The following is a 23,215-nucleotide window of genomic DNA, read 5'->3' on the forward strand; positions in this document are numbered from 1 at the left end:
CAATGGAATTCATTGATTCTAAATACAAATTAGTGCTAAAAAATTGTGCTAACACACAGCACAACATATAAATAAAATGATTTTTAAGTTGACCTCAGTCTCCATGAATAAATAGAAGAAAACATGGCAACTGAACAGCAAAACATACAGCATACAAGTCATTAATGTTGAAGGTTATTGCTAAATTAGCATACACAAGATACTGTTAGCCATTATGTTATCCAAAACTCCGTGACAAAATAGTTTTAGTCGCTATTTTAGCCTAAAGAAGCCAAAATTAGCTGTTGTGTTCGCCTGAACTTGATGAGATATTGTTAGCTGCTAGGTTAGCTTAAACAAGATAACATTTGCCTCTATGGTAGCTTAATGACAAGTTGCTATTAGGTGCTATAGTAGCCTTATCAAGTCAATGTTTGTTGCTGTTACTCTGAACAAGATAACATGGCATTAGAGGCTATGTTAGCAGAACTTGATTTCTAGACAGCCTAAATCAGAAAATATAAGCCTATTTTAGCCTAAACAAGACAACAAGATAGCTTTAGTCATGTTTGCCATAAGTGAGATAATTCTAGCCTTTATGGTATCCTAGAAGAGATATCAAAGTCATTATGTTAGCCTAAACAACATACCAATACAACGTTAGTTGCCATGTTCGGGTAAACAAAATGACAACACGGAGTTGGTCATGGTTAGCAGAAATTTAATATCAAGGTAGTGTTAATTACCATTAACCTAAACAAGATGATGTTAGCCTCTAAATTATTCTAAACATGATATTGTATGCCTTAGTGTTAGCCTAAACAAGATAACATTAGGATCTATGTTAGCCGCAACATGATATTGTTTGCCTCTATGTTAGCCTAAGCAAGAAAATGTTAGCCTCTACATTAGCCTAAACATGATAATTTTAGCCTCTGTGTTAATCAAAGCAAGATAATGTTAGCCTCTATGTTAGCCTAAATAAGATGCTGCTCACTGTATGGTGTAACATTGGAAATTTCCCCTGACATGGGGAGTAATAAAGATTATCTTATCTTATACTATTAGCCTCTGTATCATCCTCAACAAGATCATGTTAGCCTCTACGTTAGCCTGAACATGATAATGTTAGCCTCTGTGTTAGCCAAAACAAGATGTTAGCTCTAAGTTAGCCTAAACAGCTAAGTTAGCCTAAACAAGAAAATGTTAGCTTCTATATTAGCCGTAACAAGATGTTAGCCTCTATATTAGGCTAAATATGATAATGTTAGCCTAAACAAGATAAAAGTCGCCCCCATGTTAGCCAAAGCAAGATATTAGCACCGATGTTGACATTAACAAAATTACAAAATAGTGTTAGTCACAATGTTAGCAGGAACTTAGTATCAAAATAGTTAGTTGTTATATTAGCCTGAAGAAGATAACAAGATAGCTTTAGTGGCTACGCTAGCAGGAACTTGATACTGAGTGTTAATTACTAAATTACATGACAATTATGAACAGTGGATTAACTGTTTGCTGCAGCTGTAGTTTGGAGTCCCCACAGTGATTTAAAACCACGTCTGGAGGATGTTTCCAGTTTATCTTGAGGTTTCTGCAGATTTTAGGTGCTGCACTGATGGATTCATGGCTCTAATGTTTTTAGCTACACACTCGCTCTCAGTAATTTAGCATTCAGCAGCTCCTCATAGTTAGTGGTTGTGGTGAACTTGTGGCTGTTTATCTGCAAAGACAGTTTGTCATTACTGTCAAACATCACACTGAATTTCTACCAACCTTCAGATTTGTGCGTTAGCAGTTGAAACTTGCTGTGATCGTTTGTCGTCGTGTTCAGCCGTTGTGATCCTGAACTGTGTTTTGTGTTTCTGAAATCCTCCTTCAGTGTTTCTGTTCAGAGGTTGTGGGCGTTTTTTTTTTCATCCCATTTGGATTCAGCCGGTTTCTCTCCTCCTCCCACGTTCACACTCTTTACTGTGTTCTTGCCATCGTTTCTCTGCTCAGACTGATGGTTTTCTCTGCAGTCGCTGTTCGATTATAAAACACAGATTTTAGTTAATGCTAAAACTGAGGCTTGTATGAAAGAATTAGCTTCATCATCTTCTGTGTTTGACTTTGTGTCAATAAATTTCAACCTGAAGACACTCTCTAAAAATGAGGATGCTTTTCCTCTGTTCTGAGGAAACACTGCCTGCAGTTCAGCTGAAAAATCTCTGAATTTTCTTTACCAGACAGTCAGTCAGGACTTCACCATGGCAATGAGAAAATGAGAATTTTAATTTTTTACACAATCTGTTTCAAGCAAACTGTTAATTTTTGGCAAATTTTAAAATACGACTTGATTTCAATTAACTATTAGCAATTTAAGTTCAGATTTGGTGACAGATGAGTAGTTCAAGAACTGTTGGAAAGTTTAAAATAGAGTGATTCTTTACTTCTTTAAACCAACATGTCTTTGAAACCTGTCAGGAGGTTTTGGGCTCCAGAAGTGGAACATTTGTCTGATTCATCAAGTACAACGGTTTATTATTTTAGTCTAATTCTGCTTTGTGTTTGTTTCCTGAACCGCTGCATAAAAGATTTGTTTCAGTATGTTCAGTTTTGATTCTGAGCCCTCAGTCTGCATATTTAAAGTATATGATCATATGTCCATGTTCCCAGAGCATAATGGGAAATTTTGTCTCACATTTCTAACAGTTTTGTTGATCCATACAGAAAATAAGTTGATGTGTTTTAAGTTTGTGCAGTTTCATATATGAAGAATTTACAGTTTTGGTTATACAATGAACCAACAGTCAGCTCATGTTTTTCATGCAGAGACAACAAATATTTCATAATTTCAGCTCCAAATTTGAGAATTTGCTGCTTTTCATTCTAAATATTTCAAACATTTCAATTTATTGTTAAGAATCTTAATGTTTGCTCTGCTGATTGGACTGAATCAACATCCTGAAAGTCTGAGATGCATCAGTTACTCCATGGAAAAATAAAAAATGCTGCTGAGCTTCAGTCGTTTACACTGTTGAAAAGTCTTTAATAAAACTGTAAAAATCTGGCAGCAACTTAGCAAAAAGAAAAGATTTAAATCAAAAACTGTAAAGAAAAAAATGGCGGCAAGGATCTGTAGAATAATAAAATATTAGCTGATGTAAATGCAGTAAAACTATAATTTCATGATCCCACATTGTAAAAGAATAAATCGCCATTTGTAAAAATGCACCTTTATGTGAATATTATTTGTAGTTTTGACATTTTTTAGGGTAAATATGTGAATGAATACTTTGTCTTGGGATTTTATTCAAAACAAGGATAGTTACAACTATTAATAACAAAACCTTACATTTTTAACTGTGTAAAATGAGCTGCACCTTGAAAAAATGCAGAAAAGCAGCTTTTATGTAATTTTATGAATAATAATTGAAATTGCTAATGTACTGGTTACAGGAGACTAATTCTGATATTTAACATTTTTCAAATTTTACTTTATAAAGCAGAACATTTACTTGTAGCAGAGTATTTTTACTGTGTTTTATTTGTACTTTTACTGTAGTAAATGATGTGAGTACTCAGTACTGAAGCAGTGAAATCCAGGACTCATCTCAGATGTTATTGATCACTGATCGGTCTGGTTCTTCGATCAATACGAACACACGTCCTGTTTAGTCTCTTCACTGTTTCTTCTCTCACATTCATCCTCTCACTGTCGGCAACGTGGTGTCTCTATGGTAACCGCCTGCAGAGAGGCGGACCCCGACTACAGGCCACGCCCACTGCAGCATGCCTCTCTCTCTCTCACACACACACACACACAGAGCAGTGTATTTTAGTAAATGTGACCACAGGTTTTCGAGCTGCTTCAGCATCTTAGATTCCAGCTGTTGGCTGCAGCAGCTGCAGGAGAAGAAAAACCTTCTTCTTCCTCTTCTTCTCCTGTTTAAAATATAAAATAGTGACACGTGTTTGTCTGTGTAAAGCTGATAAACATGAATCTGTTGTTATATTCTGAAACAAGAATCTCTTTAAGGCTGAATGTGTCCTTGTGACCCACATTTAATCTGCAGCATCTGATCCTTAAATGTCACCTCACAGTAATCAGATTACTCCTGCAGCAGAGTATTTGCTCTGAAACTATGGTCTTTAACTTTATGGTCGTTTCATGCGTCTCTGGTCATGTTAGTCTCTCTGCCATTGTTTTCTGCCTTTTTGTTCTCAGTTTGTGTCTTTTGTAGCTATTTTCCATCTTTTTTATGGTAGTTTTGGATTGTTTTGTATTTTGGTTTATCCTCAGATGCTGCATCTATAAATGTCATCAACACTTTTTACACTCGTATTATCACACTCCAACCTCCATGCTTCACATGTCAGGACGATGCATTCACTGTGGTACTACTGACCAGACTCCCAACAAACATCCTGGACTACATCTGAACCCAACAAATTTATCTTCATCTGACCAAAGAATGTTCTCCAACATTCATCAGGCTTCATTTCATGCTGTGAAAGTAGTTCACTGTCCATGGAGTCATTTTAAGAGCTCTGATTAGTGGTACTCTGGCTGTTTCTACACCTCCTGGTTACTGCTGACACTGTAGTTCACTGATTTTTAGTTGTTCATTGATCCTCGTGGATCCTTTTATATGTTTGTGAAGTCTCACAGTCAGATTTTCACTTCTTTTGTTCTGTTCTTCTCCATGTGGAGCCATGATGCAGACACAGAGACGGTCCATAGGTCCAGAACTGACAAAGTTCTGCTGTTCACAGCTCATTTTAGAAACATGTTCTTGTAGTTAGACTGATTAGAAATCACAGCTGGACTCATTTTTGTTCAGTTTGTGGCCTGGATTTTAAATTTCGTCTTTATAAAGTGTTTCTAACTGTTGATTTGCTTTCTAAATTAAATTATCTGATACTGCTTAGAATCGTTTGACACTGAAGTGACACTGAGCAGGGCTGTATTGACTTCTGGGGTTATAAATTTCTACTTTACTGCCATTTTGTCTCTCAGTCAGTTTGGTTGTATTTTGCTTTAATTTGCAAATATGTTTGTAACCTTCCGTTTAGCACTTTGAAGATCAGATATTCCTTTATTAATGCCACAGCAGGACATTTTCAGTGTTACAATGAAGTGAAGAGTTCAGACTGAGTAAAAAAAAAAAAAAAAAAAAAGAACAAAATCAGCATAATTACTGTCAGTGCATTACATTAGTTAGATCAAATCTGATTAACATTGAGGCTGTTTTTAATTTTTAATGCATCAATTTTCCACTTTGTTCAGATTTTTCAGCAAATCATCTCTCAGCTAAACAATAACTCCTTCGGTGGTTCTCTGCTCAGACTAAGCGTCCTGCAGTCTTCAGGTTTTACTCAGGAATCTACCTGCAGTGAGGTGTGTTCAGGTACAGTGTGTACTAACCTGTTTGTGTGTCTGTGCAGAAACGCTGCTGGATGACTTCATGTTGACACATCCCATCTTCCTGACGGCCGACAGGCTCCAACAAGTCCTGCTGCAGCAGTATCCTCCTCTACACAACCTAGTACACAATGTAGTACACAACCTAGTACACAATATACTACGCAATGTAGCACACAACATACTGCAAAATATAGTATACGATATTATGTACAACATACTATACAAGGCAGTACACAATGTACTACACAACACCCAGAGGATGGGTTGTGTTGTGTTACTAATACTAATGGTTACATTTATATAGCGCTTTTCAAGACACCCAAAGCGCTTTACAATGAATCCATTATTCATTCGCTCACACATTCTCACTCTGGTGGTGGTAAGCTACATTTGTAGCCACAGCTGCCCTGGGGCAGACTGACGGAAGTGTGGCTGCCAATCCGCGCCTACGGCCCCTCCAACTACCACCAACATTCACACACATTCATACAGTGTGAGAGCACTGGAGACAAGGTGGGTTAAGTGTCTTGCCCAAGGACACAACAGCACATGACTAGGTGAGAGCGGAAATCAAACCGCCAACCCTTCGATCATTGGACGACCTGCTCTACCAGCTGATCCACGTCCAGATGTGCACAGGTGTGGGTCTGTGATCAGTGGTGGTTGTGTTCAACACTGTGCTGTCGTCGTGTGTCGTCTTGTGTGCTGGTTTGTGTGTATCTGTTGTGTGTCTGAGCAGCTCAATGTTTTCTTTTCACTTCCTCCAATCAGGAAGCAGAATCTCGGGTCCTCCCATTAAAACAGCCAATCAGCTGCTTCAGAGGGAAAGTCAACACCAGTGGAGCAGATTTCAGAGTTTCAATGAAGCAGTTCTGAGCGGTTTGTCTCACTTTTACTCTCTGGTTCATTTTTCAATCTAAAGTCCTGCAGCTCTGTGGAAACAGAACAACATGAAGAAGCAGTTCACATAAAATAATCCAAATTTTAATCACATGACTGTCAGTCACCTTCACGTTTGGGCAGAGGAGCTCAGATGTTTTTCTTTAATTTTACAGAATCTGTTTAGAGCAAAGGATTGATCCAAGGTGAATTTAAAAACTGTGACACAATTAGAACATAAATCGTAAAATTGGAGAAAAAAAAGAGGATCTCTTTGATTAGGTTATTTACAAAAATTTAAAAATCATCACATTTCCACAGATGTTAAAACACTGAAACTAATGTCTCCACTATTTTGGAAATTTAACTTTTTACATGTTTCCATCTTCGTCTCTTCTCCAGTTCACCTGAAAACTCTCTGAATTTTCATCATGTGACTGTTGGTCACAGCTGAGCCAGTTATGACTTCAAAGTTGCAGTAAGAAACTGAGAATTTTTTATTTTTTACAGAATCTGTTTAATGCAAACTGTTAATTTTTGACAAATTTTTAATACAGTATGATTTTACCGAAATATCAGGATTTTAAGCTCAGGTTTGGTGATAGACGAGTAGTTCAGGGACTGTTGGAAAGTTGAAATCCAGCGATTCTTTATTTCTTAAAGCCAACATGTCCTTGAAACCTGTCAATAGCTTTTGGGCTCCAGAAGTGGAGCATTGCGTTAAAAGATTTTTGTTTCAGTGCGTTTCGTTTAGATTCTGAGCCCTCAGTCTGCATATTAATAATATATGATCATATAACAGTGTTCCCAGAGCATCATGGGAACTGTAGTTCTATATGTGAAGTCCCCAAGGAGACAATGAAAAGAAATTCATCCTCCAATCAGAGAGGCACAAAACCAGTGTGTACAGATGTGTGTGTGTGTGTTTGTTGATATGTGGGTCATCATGGCGTCTCTGAGCTGCTGCTGCTCTCTGAGGCTGAAACTGCTGATTATTGTGTCACATTTGTTCCTGATTTATTGTAGCTGCACGTCGTCGTTTGTGTGTCTGTCTGTGTGTTTGTGGTGGTGACATCGTGTGCGCGGAGTGTAAACGTGGTTGGTTTGTGCAGACGTCTTCTTCTTCTTCTGGTTTCTTCCTGAATTCGACTTTTCCAGATTCAGTTTGGAGGGAGACAGAGGGGGGAGGGAGGGGGAGAGGAGGGAGGAGGGGCGAGGAGGAGGAGGACGAGGAGGTGATGAAGATGTGGAGGCGGCCATGATGGATGCAGCAGAGAGGAAGCAGGCGGTGCTGAACGTGGCGTTCAGGTACCTGGATACCTACAGAGAGCTGCTGCAGGAGGAGGGAGAACGCAGCAACTGCTTCCCTAAGGTACACAACAGTACTACACAATAATACTACAGTATACACACAACAATACTACATAGTAATACAACACATGATATACAATATATACTGCACAACGATACTACACAATATACACCAGAGTACTGCACTATACACAACAGTACTACATAATACAACATAATATACACAGCAGTACTACACAATAACATAAAAATACTACACAATATTACAAGACAACATACTCAATAGTATAACACAGTATACACAACAATACTACACAATAATACAACACAATATAAGATTTAAAAAAACAAAAAAAAGCAACACAACACAACCACACAATATAACACAACGATCATAAAACACCTACATATCGTAAAACACACCAAATGCACAGCAAATGTCACACTATGCACAACCAGATATAACACAATATACACAGCAACACAATAAATTCATTACTGTGTAAGTGCAGCTTGTTAAACTGTGTGTGTGTCTGTGTAGGAGCTGTACCTGTGTGCGGTTCAGGAACTGACAAGGTATCCTGAACTGGTCGAGGACGTCCTGAAACTGCAGCGATGGACCGAGATCTTACACTGCCCGTATGACACACAACAACACACAACTGATGCATCAACTCACACTCACAGTGTGTTCATTACAGAGGACGCTGTATATTTGTCTTTATAGTTTATATTAATTACCAATTCAGCTCTTCATCATCGTATTTGTGGCATGTTTTATGCACAGACATGATATGAATAATGTTTAATTGTGTATTTTGTGTGTTTTGTGTGGTTCACAGCTCTGAGGAGGAGAAGGAAAGCAGGAAGAAGCAGGTCCGTCCGCTGTTCAGACACTTCAGACGCATCGATGCCTGTTTGCAGCCCAGAGAGGCGTTCAGGGGCTCCGACGAGAGTACGACAAAACGCACACGTGCACCCACACCAGCCCTACTACACTGTGTGATCTGTAAATACACACTCAGCTGAAATGCAAACACACCTGCAGCCTGTGGTCGGATATACAAATCACAAACCGACACACCCAGAACACACACAGAGCTTTCATGTTTTCAGAGCTGCAGGACATCAGGAGGAGTTAGCCTAGCTTAGCACGACTCAGAGTCCATTTGAGGTGCATGTTGTAGCCTGTTAGCCAACATGCTAGTCTCAGTTTATGGTAAGGTGACTTAGACGCTAGCTGTAAGTTATGGGCACCTGGAAGCTAACACTAAGCTAAGGGACCATAGTTGCTAATTCTGAGCTAAGGGGATGTATTAACTAACTCTAAGATAAGGGGACATACTAGCTAGCTCTAAGCCAAGCGGATATAGTAAATTGCTCTAAGCTAAAGGACCATAGTTGCTAATTCTGAGCTAAAGGGATGTATTAACTAACGCGAAGCTAAAAGTACATGGTATCTAACTCTAAGCTAAGGGGACAGAGTAGCTAACTCTAAACTAACGGGACATAGTTACTAACTCTAAGCTAAGGGGACATAGTAGCTAACTCTAAACTAAGGAACCATAGTTGCTAATTCTCAGCAAAGGGAACATATTAACTAACTACAAGCTAAAGGGACACAGTGGCTAACTCTAAGCTAAGGGGACATAGTTGCTAACTTTACACCAAAGGTACCTAGTAGGCAACTCTAAGCTGTGGAAAACTAAGCTGATCGATTAATTAGATGTTTGCCTGTATGCTTCTGTCCCTAGCGGCTAAATTTTTGTAGTGGTTTGTAAAAAAAAAAAAAAAACATGAAATCTTGAATGAACCAAACTGTTAGCTAATGTTAGATTTAACAGTCAGTGATGCCAGTGGTGTTTTGTTCACATTTTCCAGTGATTCTGAATCAGATGATGCAAATGTTTCTGATTCAAACTAAATAATATTAGCTTAGGTTAGCTTGTAGCTGTTGAGACATGACCCCTGTCAGCTATAAGCTAACAGTTTCACTATACTTCCAGTCTAAATGCTAAATTTGCATGTTTGTTCTTGCTTTAAGTTGTGGTATCACTATTATAACGGTTCTGCAGAAGTTTTTCATGTATCTTGTGTGTCCAGTCTTCTGCAGGGTTTACACTCCAGACCATTCCTACGTCACTATCCGGAGCCGGTTGTCCTGCCGGGTAGGAGAGATTCTGGCTCTGGTCCGGGAGAAGCTGCAGTACAGTGAGGACCAGCCAGTTCTGCCCGGAAACCTCATCCTGGTGGCCGTGACGTCAGCCGGAGGTCAGAACCTGGAGAACCCGGTGTTTGTGGTTCTGGTCAGGTCACTCAGAAACCTGTCAATCTATTTTTTCATCTGTTGTGTTTTCAGAGAAAGCGGTGTTTCGTCCGAGTGATGAGGCTGTTTTCACCACACTGGGAGTCAACACTCACCTGTTCGCCTGTGAACCGTCTGAACTGGACTCACTGGTGAGGAACCGACTCACTGACTAGTTGAAATGGTTTATATGAATGCAGCCAATTAAACAACAACAAAACGAATTAAAACTGTTTGTTAGATGATCGTCACTGAAATGAAAATATGCAGCTAAGCATTATATTTTTAATTAGCATTATGTATTTTGTATTTTCTTAATGAATTACTCTATTTATGTAAATGAGCTTTGGATCTTTAGTCTAAAAATGGGAACCTTCAGGATACATAAACTCTGCATATTAAACATGAAATCCTGCAGCACCCCCTGGTGTGTAGTCTTGAACCCAAATTAGTACATTAAGAATGACATCCTGCAGCTTTAAAAGTCATATTATTTGTAAAAAATAGCCAAAATTACATGATTTATAATAATTGGAAACACTGGAAAAATCATCAGAGTTCTCATTTTGCCAAAAATCTGTGAACCAAACGTGCAACTTTTGTTTCTGTTGGAAAATTCAACCAAATCCAAACAAAAAATCTGAATATTTAATCTTTATTCTTTTGGTGTCATTCAAAATAAATATAAAGTAATAAATAATAGAACCAGAGAGTTTGATGTGAACAGTCACAGATCAGACATGTTAATAGAACCAGAGAGAGCGATGCTGACACTAGATCGGTGTTTCGTCCATCAGCTGCCTCTACCTGAAGAGATCCACTGGAGTCCTGGGGACAGCAAACTACACGACATGTCAGCTGAGGAGGTTTCTAACCAACTGGTGGTTTTTGACTGGGAGTTGTTCAGCTGTGTGCACGAGGTCAGACACACACACACACACACACACACACACACACACACACACACACACACACACACACACACACACACACACACACACACACACACACACACTGTCCTTTGTGACTTTCTTTAACAGTTGTTGGGTCATTTGTCTTTGTTTTTCTGTCTGCTTTGGTGATTTGTGTCCATTTCTGAAGTTTCTCGGTCATTTCTCTTCCGTAGTTTTAAGGTCTGTTTACCTTTACTGTATTCATTATTGGACTTTTTTGGCATTGTTTTTGTATTTTTTGGTCGTTTTTTTGATTGTGTCTTTTTTCGTAGTTTGATGTCTTTCTAGTTCATTTCTGTCCTCCGATGGTAGTTTATCGGAGTGTTTTTGGTCATTTGTGTCTTTCATTGGTAGTTTCTTTTTATCTTTTTATCGTTCCATATTTGTTTAAATTTTTTTATTATTTGTCTTTAAAAGTTTTTCAGTGTCTTTTGTTGATTTGTGTCCTTTTCTCTAGTTCCTAGGTAATTTCTCTTCCATAGTTTTAATGTCTGTTGAGCTTTGCTTGCCCTTATTGTTTTTCCAAGGTCATTTTTGTCATTTTTGACAGTTTTTTTTTTTAATCATTTGTATTTTCTGTAGTAGTTTGATGTCAGGTGTCTTTGGTAGTTTCTAATTCATTTCTGTCTTTTTGATCGTTTGTAGTTCATTTTTGTCCTTTGTGGTAGTTTATCTGAGTGTTTTGGGGTTTTTTGGTAGTTCTGTCTTTTTTTGGGGCCATTTGTGACTTTCTTTCGTGTTTTTATCGCCAGTTTATGGTGATTTGTCTTGTCGGAATTTTCCGCCTATTTTTAGTCGTTAATGTCTTTAGCGGCTGTTCTTCTTCGTTGGTGTCCCTGCAGGTGGAGTTTGTGTGTTACGTGTTTCACGGTGAACAGTCTCGCTGGCGGCCCCTGAACCTGGAGCTGGTACTGCAGCGCTGCAGCGAGGTGCAGCACTGGGTCGCCACGGAGATCCTGCAGTGTCAGTCTCTGCCGAAGAGGATCCAGCTGCTGCGAAAGTTCATCAAGATCGCAGCGCTGTGAGTTCAGTTCACAGAGTAATGGTGTGTTGTTGTTGTGTTGCTTTGTAGTATTATGTTGTACAATGTTGTGTTTTTGTGTGTTGTGTATTCCAGCTGTAAGCAGCAGCAGGACCTGCTCTCCTTCCTGGCCGTGGTTCTGGGTTTGGACAATCCGGCCGTCAGCAGGTTGAGACTCACCTGGGAGGTAAGAAGGTCATCTAAACATGAAGCTGGAAATAAAGATTTAAAACAACTTTTAGAACGTTTTCTGTTGCCTCGTCTGTTTTCAGTCTGGTTGTTTTTATTTTTTGGTGGTTTTGTCGTCTTCAATCTTGTTTATATTTTTTATTCTCTTGGTTCTTTTTTGTCTCATTATTGATCCGTTAATAATTGTTATCTTCAGATCAATAGGCCACATTATTTATCAGTTCTGTTAGTGATGTAAACTGTGATAGAAATATCAAGAAATCCGTGATTTTTTGTCTGCCATATTTGTCATATTGATCAGGTATCGTATTGATTGTGTGTTCAGGGTCTTCCAGGGAAGTTCAGGAAACAGTTCCAGCAATTTGAAAGCATCGCGGTGAGTTTTATTAATTTTTGATCAGAGCTGATCATTTGTGTATTGATCAGGTTCATATTAATCAGGTGTGTATTGATCAGTTTGTATTGATCAGGTGTGTATTAATCAGGTTGTATTGATCCTCTGCTCTCCAGGACCCGTCCAGGAACCATAAGTCCTACAGAGACCTGATCACCAGCCTGAGGCCTCCTCTGATCCCCTTCACTCCTCTGCTGCTCAAAGGTGAACCAACATCTGGAAGTTTAACTTCTGTTGAAGTTCTACAGATCTGAGCTTATTATTCTAACCAAACTGAACCAAAACACCTCAAGTCCAGTTTGAGTTATTTACTCAAGTTTAAATTTGTTTGCTGCTGATTAACCCAGTTAGTTACGATTTTAGATTTTTGGTAGTTCGTGTCTTGCTGTGATGGATTTTTGATCATTTTTATCTTCCTTTGGTGGTTTTCCGTCTGCTTTTTGTTTCCTTTAACAGACAGCTAGGTTTTCTTTACCTGCACCGATACCTTAGCGATGCTACCAGAAACTAGCCTCTAGTCTCCTGAAATAAACACTAACTGGTGATCAGATTCTGGTCCTTGGGGTTATTGATAAACTGTCACTGATTGGTCCACTGAGACTCCAGCTGTGGACCAGATGTGAAGCTGCTGCAGAGACGTTAGCTGCACCTCGCTAATTAGCACCTCTGGCTAATCAGCTACTGTTAACCTGCACACAAATACAAATGTACAAATGTGTGTGTGCAGCTCTGTGTCTCCATGGTAACACAGAGCTAAGGGTGGAGGTTTCGTCTTTAAAAAAAAACAGGAATGCAGCTGTTATGGTCGCTGTGGCGCCTCCTGCTAGTTAAAAATGTCCACAAAAAAAATACGAAGCAGCAAATCAACAAATACAAAGATAAAACACACACAAATAGTTTACAGCGGCGCCCCAGTGGTGAAATAGAGGAACTGATGGAAAACAGCCTGAAAAGTACCATCATTTTGAGTTTACTTTTGGTCGTATTTGTCATGTTTTGGCAGGGGGCGGGGGGGTGGAAAGTTTTTGTCTCTGGTTGTTTTAATTTAATCTGTGCTCATTCTGTATATTTTTGCTTTGATTCTCTTCTCTGTGATCCCGTTTGTGCCAGTTAGCGCTGACTTTAACACACCTGAATATCCTCTTTCTCTGACAGACTTGACGTTTCTTCATGAGAGCTGCAAAACATTTCACGGTGAACTCGTCAACTTTGAGAAGATGGTGAGTTTAATTGTGTGACTGACGCAGAAGCTGAACACACAAACTGACCACACACACATCAAACTACAAAAAGATCCAACAAATGACAAAAAAGAGACTCAAAAACATCTCCAGAAACACAGCATCTCTGACTGTGACAATCTCTTCTTCTTCTCCTGTGGTTTTGTCTTTTTGCAGCATAAAGTGGCCGAGATGGTGAGGATCATCAGACGCTACAGGAGCAGTCAGCTAGGTAACACACAGACACACAACAATACACCAGAATTATCCTTAAAAACATCACTTTTTAACAGTGAATGGGACCTACAGGGATAGATGGAAGGACAGACAGATGGATAGATCATCCACATGCATTTTAGTGCTCATAAACTGAAGCTGTTCATTAGAAACCTGTGAACTTAGATTATTTGGTCACACCTGCTGTGCCTTTTGGGAAAATTTCACCTTCATCAGTCCAAAATAGTTCACTCCCAAGTTTCTTCATCTTCTTCTGAACCACATTTCATCATGTAAAAGCAGCAAAACATCCCTAATTCTAAAGTAAATTATAACACCCACCACAAAAAAAAACACCTAAGGGATCCAACAGAAAATGAAAGACTGTTGGATGTACCATAAAATTACAAAAAAAGAGACAAAAATGGACAAAATAATAGAAAACGGCGAGATGAAAAGCAACCAAAATGAGACATGATTCACTTAAGAAGACAAGAGAGAATTCAGAATGAGAAAAAAGTCTGATAAAAAGAGGCAAAAGACTTTAAAAAATGCTAAAATAACAGATAAAAGTTGGTGTTTGTTGTAACTTGTCTGCAGGTTTGTGTTTTAACATCTTGTGTTGGATTTGTCTCCTCCTTGTGGCTGTTTTGTGTCACTGCAGCTCTGAGACTTAATAACCAGCAGCTGTTTTTTCTTTCTGTTTTTTTTGTTACCTGGTAGCCATGGATACGGAGACGTCCCCCTCCCACCTCCAGACGAAAGCCTACGTCCGGCAGCTGCAGGTCATCGACAACCAGAACCTGCTGTTCGACATGTCCTGCAAGCTGGAGCCCAAAGACACGTAGAGCGAGGGACGGCGAGGACGAAGGCAAGGAAACTTCAACCCTCCTCCCCAACATCTGCCCGAAGAAACCACCTTTTCGTTCGTACGTTCGGAGCCGCTCGCCAACAAAAACTTGCCGGCGTCCTCGTCCTGCGGCGGCCATTTTGTCTCCGTGTTTGTCTTTGTTGAAACGTTCGTCTGAGCTGCAGGTCTGGATTCTAATAGCCAATCAGAACCTACATCATCGGCTAAAACCAGGCATCCAATCAGAATCCAGACAATCTGACACCTGACCGACAGACTCTGAGGGTTTGTCTTTCTGTCTTAATGACTTCCTGCCGTCTTCTTCTGTGGTGTTTTAACTGCAGCCTCAGCGCCACCTGCCGTTTACTGGATGGAAACACTTAAGTCTGCGTTTCATTCATCTGGTATTCTGGTTAAAATTCGTGCTAAACTTGGATGCATTACGAAGACGTTACCGTCGCCGCTTTGGTCTGTCTTTACCATCGCCATGGTTACAGTCTCTATGCTACTATTGGACAGTCGTCACATCAGGTGACAGAAGTGGATAAAACTGTCGGACTGGCAGAAGAAGCTGCAGTTTGTATTAAAATTCAGCTCCTGAGCGTTGATCCGACTCGATTCCAGATTCTGTGCTGCTTCAGAACAAATCAAAGGCCAACTGAAGAGTTAAAAGTTAGAATCTGTTCACATCCAAAAGCAGAATCAACAAAAACATCTCAAGACGTTGGAGGCTGCAGGTACAGCAGGTCTGCAAAGATCCAACCGTGACTCAGTAGATTTCTGAGGATTTTTTCTTGCACCTGCAGCAGTTAATCAGTAATTTATGATTAAATTATCTTTTATTTCATGCAAAAGTGCCAAAACTCTTCAGGGCTCCAGCTGCTCAGATGTAAGAACTTTGCTGCTTCTCCTTGTTGTAGTTTTCAAGCATTTTCAGGCTTCGTTTTTTCACTGATTCCTGCAGAAACATGAACCTGTTTATACTGGAGACGATCATCAGCTGCAGCGTTTTTACTGTCAAGTTTCTGCAGAACCAGCCGAGCGGAAAAGCTCCTTGACAGGAATCACAGAACATAAAAACGTCTCGACAACCTTCAGCAGATCTAAAAGCTGCACAAGGACAAACTGCCAAACACGTGGAGAAAATGTTCTCGAGGACGTGAAGGTTCTTTGAGCAAGGAATCCGTCGGTTTACCCAGAATCCGGCTGCAGCAGCTGCTCGTAGGTCCATCAGGTTTAAAATCCTTCAAACTATGACCTGCTAAACCACAAATATCTGATGAGAACGTCAGATTTCTGGAGTACGATGCAGACTACAGGAGTTTAGTTTCATTTATCCTGTTTCACTACGACAACCAAAAAAGAAGTCACCAAAAATCTGAAATGACAGAGGAAAGAAGTTTTGTTTTGAAAGAAAACACTAAATTTGGATGAAGAAATGTTAAAATTAAATGAAAATTGGAAAAACAACCAAGGAAAGACAGAAAAACATTATCTCTTTGGTTGAAAACCATAAAAAATGGACCAAAAGAGACCAAAAAACAGCCACAGTTAAATGGAAAACAATTTTAGAAATTCGTGAAATTGATCAAAATGCGCAAAAAAAATTGGTTGCAGAGTTAAAGAAATTGTGAAAAATTGCCAAAAGGAGAAAAAAAAGAGACTCAAAAGGTAAGAAATTATGAAAATGACATGAAAACTCACCAGAAAGTAAAATAAAACAACCAATCGTGATGAAAAACGTGAAGCTGAATCAGGAAACACTTGATTTACGAGCTGCTGCTGCTGCTGCTCAGTCCAGGACGGTTCGACCTCTGAGACACTGAAGCAGTTTTCCTGCAGGTGGAACCTTGAATTTCCCAGTTTACACTCTTGTGGATTTCATATATTTTTCCATGAAAGTAAAAACACTTTTCCATGAAATACAGACTGACGTTTGGTCTACAAGCTGCGTTATTCCACTGGTTCGGCAGCGATGCGTTCACTGACAGTACGACAGTGGAGGACGTTCTGGATGACAGTGTAGATGCTGGTTTTCTACCAAACAATGTCTGAGTTTTTTTTTCCTTTCGGGACTTTGCTGATGAACAGAAAAACATCTCACAGTGTTTTATTCTCCAGCAGGAGGTTCAGAGATTCACGTCGCTTTAAAGGACCAAACAGTTTACTGCTTTCACCTCATTTACTGAAGCTTACATCCTGAATCTGTCTTAGTTTCTGCCCACTTCTAATCGATTAATCAATTAGCTGTCAACTGTTGAATTTATCACCTATATTTTAATAATTTCTAAAGGATAAAATGATAAATCCTCAGATTCTGTGCAGCTTCTTCAACGTGAATATTTTCTGGGTTCTTTCCTCCTCACTGACAGTAAGTTGGAGATCCACATTTGTCACCATTTTGTGGTCTGAACAGGAAATAGTTTATTACTAATCACAAGGAGGAAGAGGAGCAGGGGCAGCAGCGCATTTTCAAGAAACGCACAGGCAGTATTTGGCTAATGTTAATGCTGTCGTATTGTTGTATCAGTCCGACAGCATTGCATTAGCATGGATATCTCTGTCTTTGGCATTTTAAATGAACCATAAAGGGTATATTCGGATACCACCACGAGTCCAGCCCTACTATTAGAAACGCTAAAAAGAAACTATAAAGATGTGGAAACAAGATGCAAAACACAACTGATAGATTGAAAATTCCAAAAAATGAAGGAAAACTGGCTGCAAAATGTATAAAAGCACTTTAAAAGTCACAATCAATGACACTTCTAGACTAAACAGCTAATTGATGAGTCCAAAAAATAAGCTGCAGTTTAATTGTAACATTTAAACTACCAGGATGTCAACAGTTTGAAAAAAAATGTGGTGAAAACATGTATAAGCTTCGGTTTGGTCCTTTGAAAAAGCGACCGAACTGATCGGACTGATATCAGCTGATCGATCAGCAGAAAGAAACACCTCCTTTTTCTCAGCGTTTGGATCGAACTCCTCCGACCAATCGGCTTTCAGGAAGGACTCGACCGCCTCCAACAGAGCTGCCCTCCCATTGGTCGGCTCGGGTCAAGGTCCGAGGCAATAACGGGAGCGACGGCGAGCCGATCGGTCGACTTTCTCGCATCAACGAAGCACTTTTGCCAAACCTCAGGGCTCAGAGACACGGAGAGGTTTTGTTTACTCTTTTCTTCTCGGTTCAGTAGACTCAGTTGTGTTGCGGTTGATTGTGTTTGTACAGCTGATCACACTTCATATTTACTCAATAATAGAAACCTGCGGAGTTGTTGTTTTTATGCTGTGATCACCACCAGGTCTGAGTCCAACCGAGTCCCAAACTTTATTTACTTTGGGTTTTGACAGTCAGAGCCGTGTGCACTGTAAAAAAACAAAAACACCTCAGCTCAAGTCGTTTTGATCCAAGAGTCACATGGTAGAAAATGTTATTTATGAAAAACTAATGCCCGGAGGAAACCCTACAAAGCTAATCTACGATTCTTAGTTGAACATGCATGACCTTCTTCTCTAAACTTATCGGTTCAAAAAATTCTGTAAAGTTGTCAATGGACGCAGTTTATTAACTGATAATCATGATTTTTGACACTCAGAGCCATGTGCACTGTGAAAAAAGCCATAAAAATCTTTTTTTTTTTTTTTTCAAGTAATTTTGTTCCAGGAGTCGTGGTAAAAGATGCAATTTATCGGTAAATAAACTAAGGGATGAATAAATCAACCTGGGATGCAAACCTTGATACTAATCAGCAGCACCGTTCTGGCAAAACTCGGTCCATTTTAAACACGTAAACTGTGGTCGGAGGTCATTAAGTAACACATTAGTCTTTGTCATGGTGCCCGTTGCTAGCTAAACTCCCACAATGCTCTCTGCTGACAAATTATAGTCTATAGTCTATAAAAACTATAGTCTGAGTGACGCCTCCTCTGGTCTCTACAGTATTAAACAGTGAGAGGTGGAACAACCAGGTACTACAGCTCAACCATGATACATTTAGTGACATGCATGACCTTCTCTTTACCTTATCAGCTAATATATTTTTAATCTGTTAAGTTATTAATGCAACAGATTGATTGATAGATAATGAAAGACTAATATAAACCTTGTATTTTTGTAAATTTTGTTTTGGGAAAAATATTTCCTTAGTTTATTTTTCTAAAAAATTGTCATTTTTCACCACCTGATCCCTGGGGGCCTCCATAGGACCTTTCAGAGTAAAAGTTAAATTCCAACTGACTGGTGCCTATCTGAACAAGTCATCTATTTCCTGTCAGTAACTTTAATCTTGTTTCTTTTGATTAATGTAAATTTCAAAATTTACTGAAAAACTAAAGATCAGATGTTAAAAGTTTACTGAAACAGCTTTAGAGTGAAACTGTGCAGATAATTTCAAGACTGACAACAAAATGAATTTCAGACTGAGGCTTGTTTTTTTGCAGTTTACTGAAGAGTTTCACTCCAAGATGTTTCTGTTCTGCTGATACTTCAGTAAAAAGTGTAATTTTATTGGAAAATTCTTGATATTTTTGAGATAATAAGGAAATGTAAAAACAAAAGTTAAATATAGTGATTTATTCTAGTTGTCAGTTAATTTGGTGGAAGTCTTTACTTGCTACGCCACAGAATTATTCTAAAAGTATATTTTTATTTAAAAGGAGAGTTTGAGTGGTTTGTCTTTGGGTTGAAGCTCTTCGGTGGTTCAGGTGTTTGTAAAAAGTGTGTGAAAAGCTGTAAATGTTCTTTGTGCTCAGCTCTGGTGGAACGTGAGACTTTATCATCCTCCATCTGTACCATAACATCCGTCTATAGAAGCTCAGTGAAGCAGAACCCGTCCAGAACCAACAACCAGACCAGACCTGCAGGTTTTAGTCACGATTCAAGCCTGTTTTATTTCAGTTCTGTTTAACAACCTGGATCTTATTTTCGCAACTTTGAGACTTCATGGACTTTAGAGATTTTTGGGTTCTGTTTTTTTTTTTTAAGTAAAGTAATAATTTTACCAGAACTGAACCTGCTGTAAAGGAGCAGTCCAACATTTTCCGTCTGTGGATTTTAAATCCAGACTGATAAAAGTCAGATCTTTGAAAGTGAGTTTGTTTGATTCTGGACGGGACAAAACCTTCAACACTTCTCCGGTTTGACAAGACCCTTCGTCCAGATGGGAATTTGAATTCACAAGAAAACGAGTCTGAAACGTTGCTTTCAAACTTCCCTGAAAACATGATTTGAACCTCAACAACATGAGTTTGTATTTCACTCCAAACAGCACAAGTTAAAGTTTGATCTCCTAAAATCATCAGATTTACAAGACACAAATTTTTGTTTGAACTTTCAAGAAAGCAAATTTGAACTCAAACAGAATTTAAACCTGAGTTTGATCAAAGCTCCAACCAACACGACTCTCAAAAACACAAGTTCAGACCTCTCAAAGAACTTCAGACTCACCTGAAACTGATGAAACAGCTAGAGCACGAGTTTGTCTGGAACTCCAAACATCATATTTATTATTGAACTCTCAAAACATGAGTTTGAGTTCAAAGTACCAAGAATTTATATTTACGCTCAAGTTCCCAAGATCACAAATGTAGTTTTTTTCCAAGAAATTTGAATTTTCAATCGTGAAAATTCAAACTTCAGTGAACACATGAACTTTCCTGAAACTTCCAAGAACTTCAGCTCAGATCTCTGACAGTATGGTTGAAACCAAGAACAAAAGTTTGATTAGAACTTAAAAGTTCAATTTTTCAAGAACACAAGTTTTTTTGCTTCCATCAAACTCCAATGAGGCTAAACTACCAACAAAGTCCCAAAAACCTGGAGTGTAAACTTGTAGGTTCTTGAGTTTGAAGTTTCTTGAACTTTTAAGTGATCCAAGTGTAATTTCAAAGTTAAATTCACGTCTTTGTGTTTGAAATCCAAAAATTTCCGAGTTTGCAGTTCCAACATCTAAGGTTTCTATTTCTAGTCTCAGCAGCAGAAGTTCAGACATGTTGTTTCTGGGTCGCCATGTTTCTGGTTTGTTTGAAGAACCCGTTTTTTTATTTCAAACACCCAAAAATTAAAGTTCAAGTTTAAATTACGGATTTCAGTTTGAACTTCAAAGAAGCCAAATTCTCAAACTTGAACTTTCAGTCAGTACAAGCTTCAGCTAGTTTTCCTCTAAACTGTCAAGAACATCTGAGGTTTCTATCTCTCATCTTGTAATGCAGAACTTGAGACTCGTTGGTTTCGGTCACTGTTTCCAGTCGGGTTTAAGAACTCGGGTCTTGTCGAGACAGAGACGTTAGCGTTAGCTGGTCGGGTCCAAAGTGTGAAACCCAGTGAAGGTTCTTCTCAATCATCTCTAGTCTGCCGGTGGCTCTCAGGACCACTTCCTGGGTGTCGGCGCCTTGTTATGGACCCCAGCGAAGTTCTGCTGTCGAAACAAAGCTGCTTTACTGTAAACTGACTCATTTTAACCTGACCCTCCCATCACAGCTTCTGCTGGGGTCCATAATTCAGACGGCTTCCTGGGTCGAAGCCATCCGCCGCGTCGCCTGTAAGAAAACACTGAGAAAATAAGATATGTAAATACTGCAACCCTGTAAATAAGCAAATACTAACGGAGACTCTATTTTATGTATGAGCGGAGCGAGAGTGGCGCTAACTCAAGGAGAAACCTTTGATTTGGTGTTTTTTTATTTGTGTAAAGCGACGACAGAAAGAGAAAGAAATGAATTTCTGACTTTATGAATTGTACAGTCGAATCTCCTCAGTTTGATCGTTCTGTTTTCTATCTGAAGCTTCTGGTTGTTTCTGTTTATTTTTTTTGTACAGAAGTGGTTGTTTACATCCATTCAAGTCCTTATTTCTGTGAGACAACATGATTGGAGCAGAGGTCTGGCAGGGGGCGGAGCCACGTGATAGGGGCGGGGCCTCACTACAAACAAACTTAAAACTAAATCTTGACCTTGTGAAGCTGATTTTAACACAATTGGAGGATTATGATTGTAATTAATGAAATATGTTATTTTGAGAGAAATTTGAGCAAAAAAATCTAAATTGTGTGACATTACAGAAGTCTTTTTTTGACAGTGTATTTTTTTGATTTATTTAAAGATACAAAAATCATTTTATTTTTAATTTTATTTGAATAATGACAAAAGGGAATATTTTAAGAAACAATATGGGAAATTTAGTCATTATTTTACAATTCAAGAATCAAGCTGTAATTTTATGAGAAACAACTAATATAAATGAAGCTAACTTTATTAGAGTGGATTAGAGAAATATTTATTAGAAAGTCACAATATTTCACATTGTGGTTAAAATCTGAGCTGAACAAATGTAATGTGAAATAATTTCCTAAGAAAATGTCATTTTAAAAAAACTAACAGAATGATGTGTAAATATAGTTTTGCTAGAAAACAAATCATATTTTTAAGTTGAAACAAATGACAATATAATTCAAGAAAAATTCTTTACATTCCAAAAAAGTGGAACAAACAAAACCAATGTTAAAAAGTGATTCAGGCAGAAAAATGTGAGTATTTTAAAAGTAAAGTTTGAATTTTGTGTTAAAATAAAGTTACATGATAAAAACTTGAATGACGATAAAGTCTTTACATTCCAGAAAAAAAGGGAACAAACATAAATAAGTCTGAAGCTATTTGTAGTATTATTAAATGTGTTTTATTTATTTTCTATCATGAACAAAGTTTTGTTGTTTTTGATTATTAAATTACTTTATGAATGTATTATACTTCTCATAAAATAATATTTCTATACTTAAAGTGTGACTTTTTAAAAGTAAAATAACATTTTTCCATTTTACAACTTTTCTCCTTAAATGTCACCCTTATGTCGAATTATTGAACATGTCAGTTAATTTCCTCACAAAATTACAGCTTTTTTCTGGATGACTTTCATTGATTTGATGGATTTTTAAAAATAGAATTATTTGTTTTTCTGAAACTGACCACCATCGTATTGAAACCAGTGAAATCGTATTAATGCACTTTATCCTGAGCTGATGTTTTGGAGTTTTTGGAAATTTTTCTTTAAAGTGATGACAGTATTCTAGAATGACACAAATCTGTGATAATGTGGATTTTATTTCAAAAATGAAACTGTTTAATGCAGAGACTGGACTTATGGAAGTTTATTGATCGTCTTACTGTAAAGGTATTGATCAGATATCGGCTGTTCCTCCTGCAGACCTGTGCTCCCCCTGCTGTCACACTACAGACACTGAAATAAAACCTCTGGACAACAGCACGACTGCCTGTCTTTTTCACACACTGCTCCGTTAGCGTGCTAACATTAGCATGCTAACATTTTATAATTGCAGTAAACACAGCATGATGCATGCAACAAATATGTTGACATACCTGAAGTTGTTTGTTTAGTTTAAAACACTATAACAAAAACAACAAAACAACCTCAGAGACACAAAACAACCATACAGACACATCAAACAACCTCAAAGAGACACAAAATGATATC

General features: G+C 38.4%; 1 protein-coding gene across 1 annotated transcript in view; it reads left to right on the plus strand.

Moving 5' to 3' along the window:
- Positions 1 to 22,984, plus strand: part of rapgefl1 (Rap guanine nucleotide exchange factor (GEF)-like 1) — a 36,678-nt gene extending 13,694 nt beyond the window's left edge. Inside the window, exons 3-16 of the mRNA XM_051941403.1 lie at positions 5,410 to 5,488; positions 7,427 to 7,640; positions 8,121 to 8,218; positions 8,422 to 8,534; positions 9,683 to 9,850; positions 9,939 to 10,036; positions 10,682 to 10,804; positions 11,680 to 11,858; positions 11,955 to 12,045; positions 12,373 to 12,423; positions 12,558 to 12,645; positions 13,597 to 13,661; positions 13,839 to 13,893; positions 14,601 to 22,984. Coding sequence (XP_051797363.1) covers positions 5,410 to 5,488; positions 7,427 to 7,640; positions 8,121 to 8,218; positions 8,422 to 8,534; positions 9,683 to 9,850; positions 9,939 to 10,036; positions 10,682 to 10,804; positions 11,680 to 11,858; positions 11,955 to 12,045; positions 12,373 to 12,423; positions 12,558 to 12,645; positions 13,597 to 13,661; positions 13,839 to 13,893; positions 14,601 to 14,725 — 1,547 coding nt within the window. The 3' untranslated portion in view covers positions 14,726 to 22,984. The remainder of the gene's footprint in view (positions 1 to 5,409; positions 5,489 to 7,426; positions 7,641 to 8,120; positions 8,219 to 8,421; positions 8,535 to 9,682; positions 9,851 to 9,938; positions 10,037 to 10,681; positions 10,805 to 11,679; positions 11,859 to 11,954; positions 12,046 to 12,372; positions 12,424 to 12,557; positions 12,646 to 13,596; positions 13,662 to 13,838; positions 13,894 to 14,600) is intronic.
- The last annotated feature ends 231 nt before the right edge of the window (positions 22,985 to 23,215 follow it).

The sequence above is a fragment of the Acanthochromis polyacanthus genome, chromosome 21 (genome assembly GCF_021347895.1).
Source record: "Acanthochromis polyacanthus isolate Apoly-LR-REF ecotype Palm Island chromosome 21, KAUST_Apoly_ChrSc, whole genome shotgun sequence".
In the NCBI taxonomy this organism is placed as follows: Eukaryota; Metazoa; Chordata; class Actinopteri; family Pomacentridae; genus Acanthochromis; species Acanthochromis polyacanthus.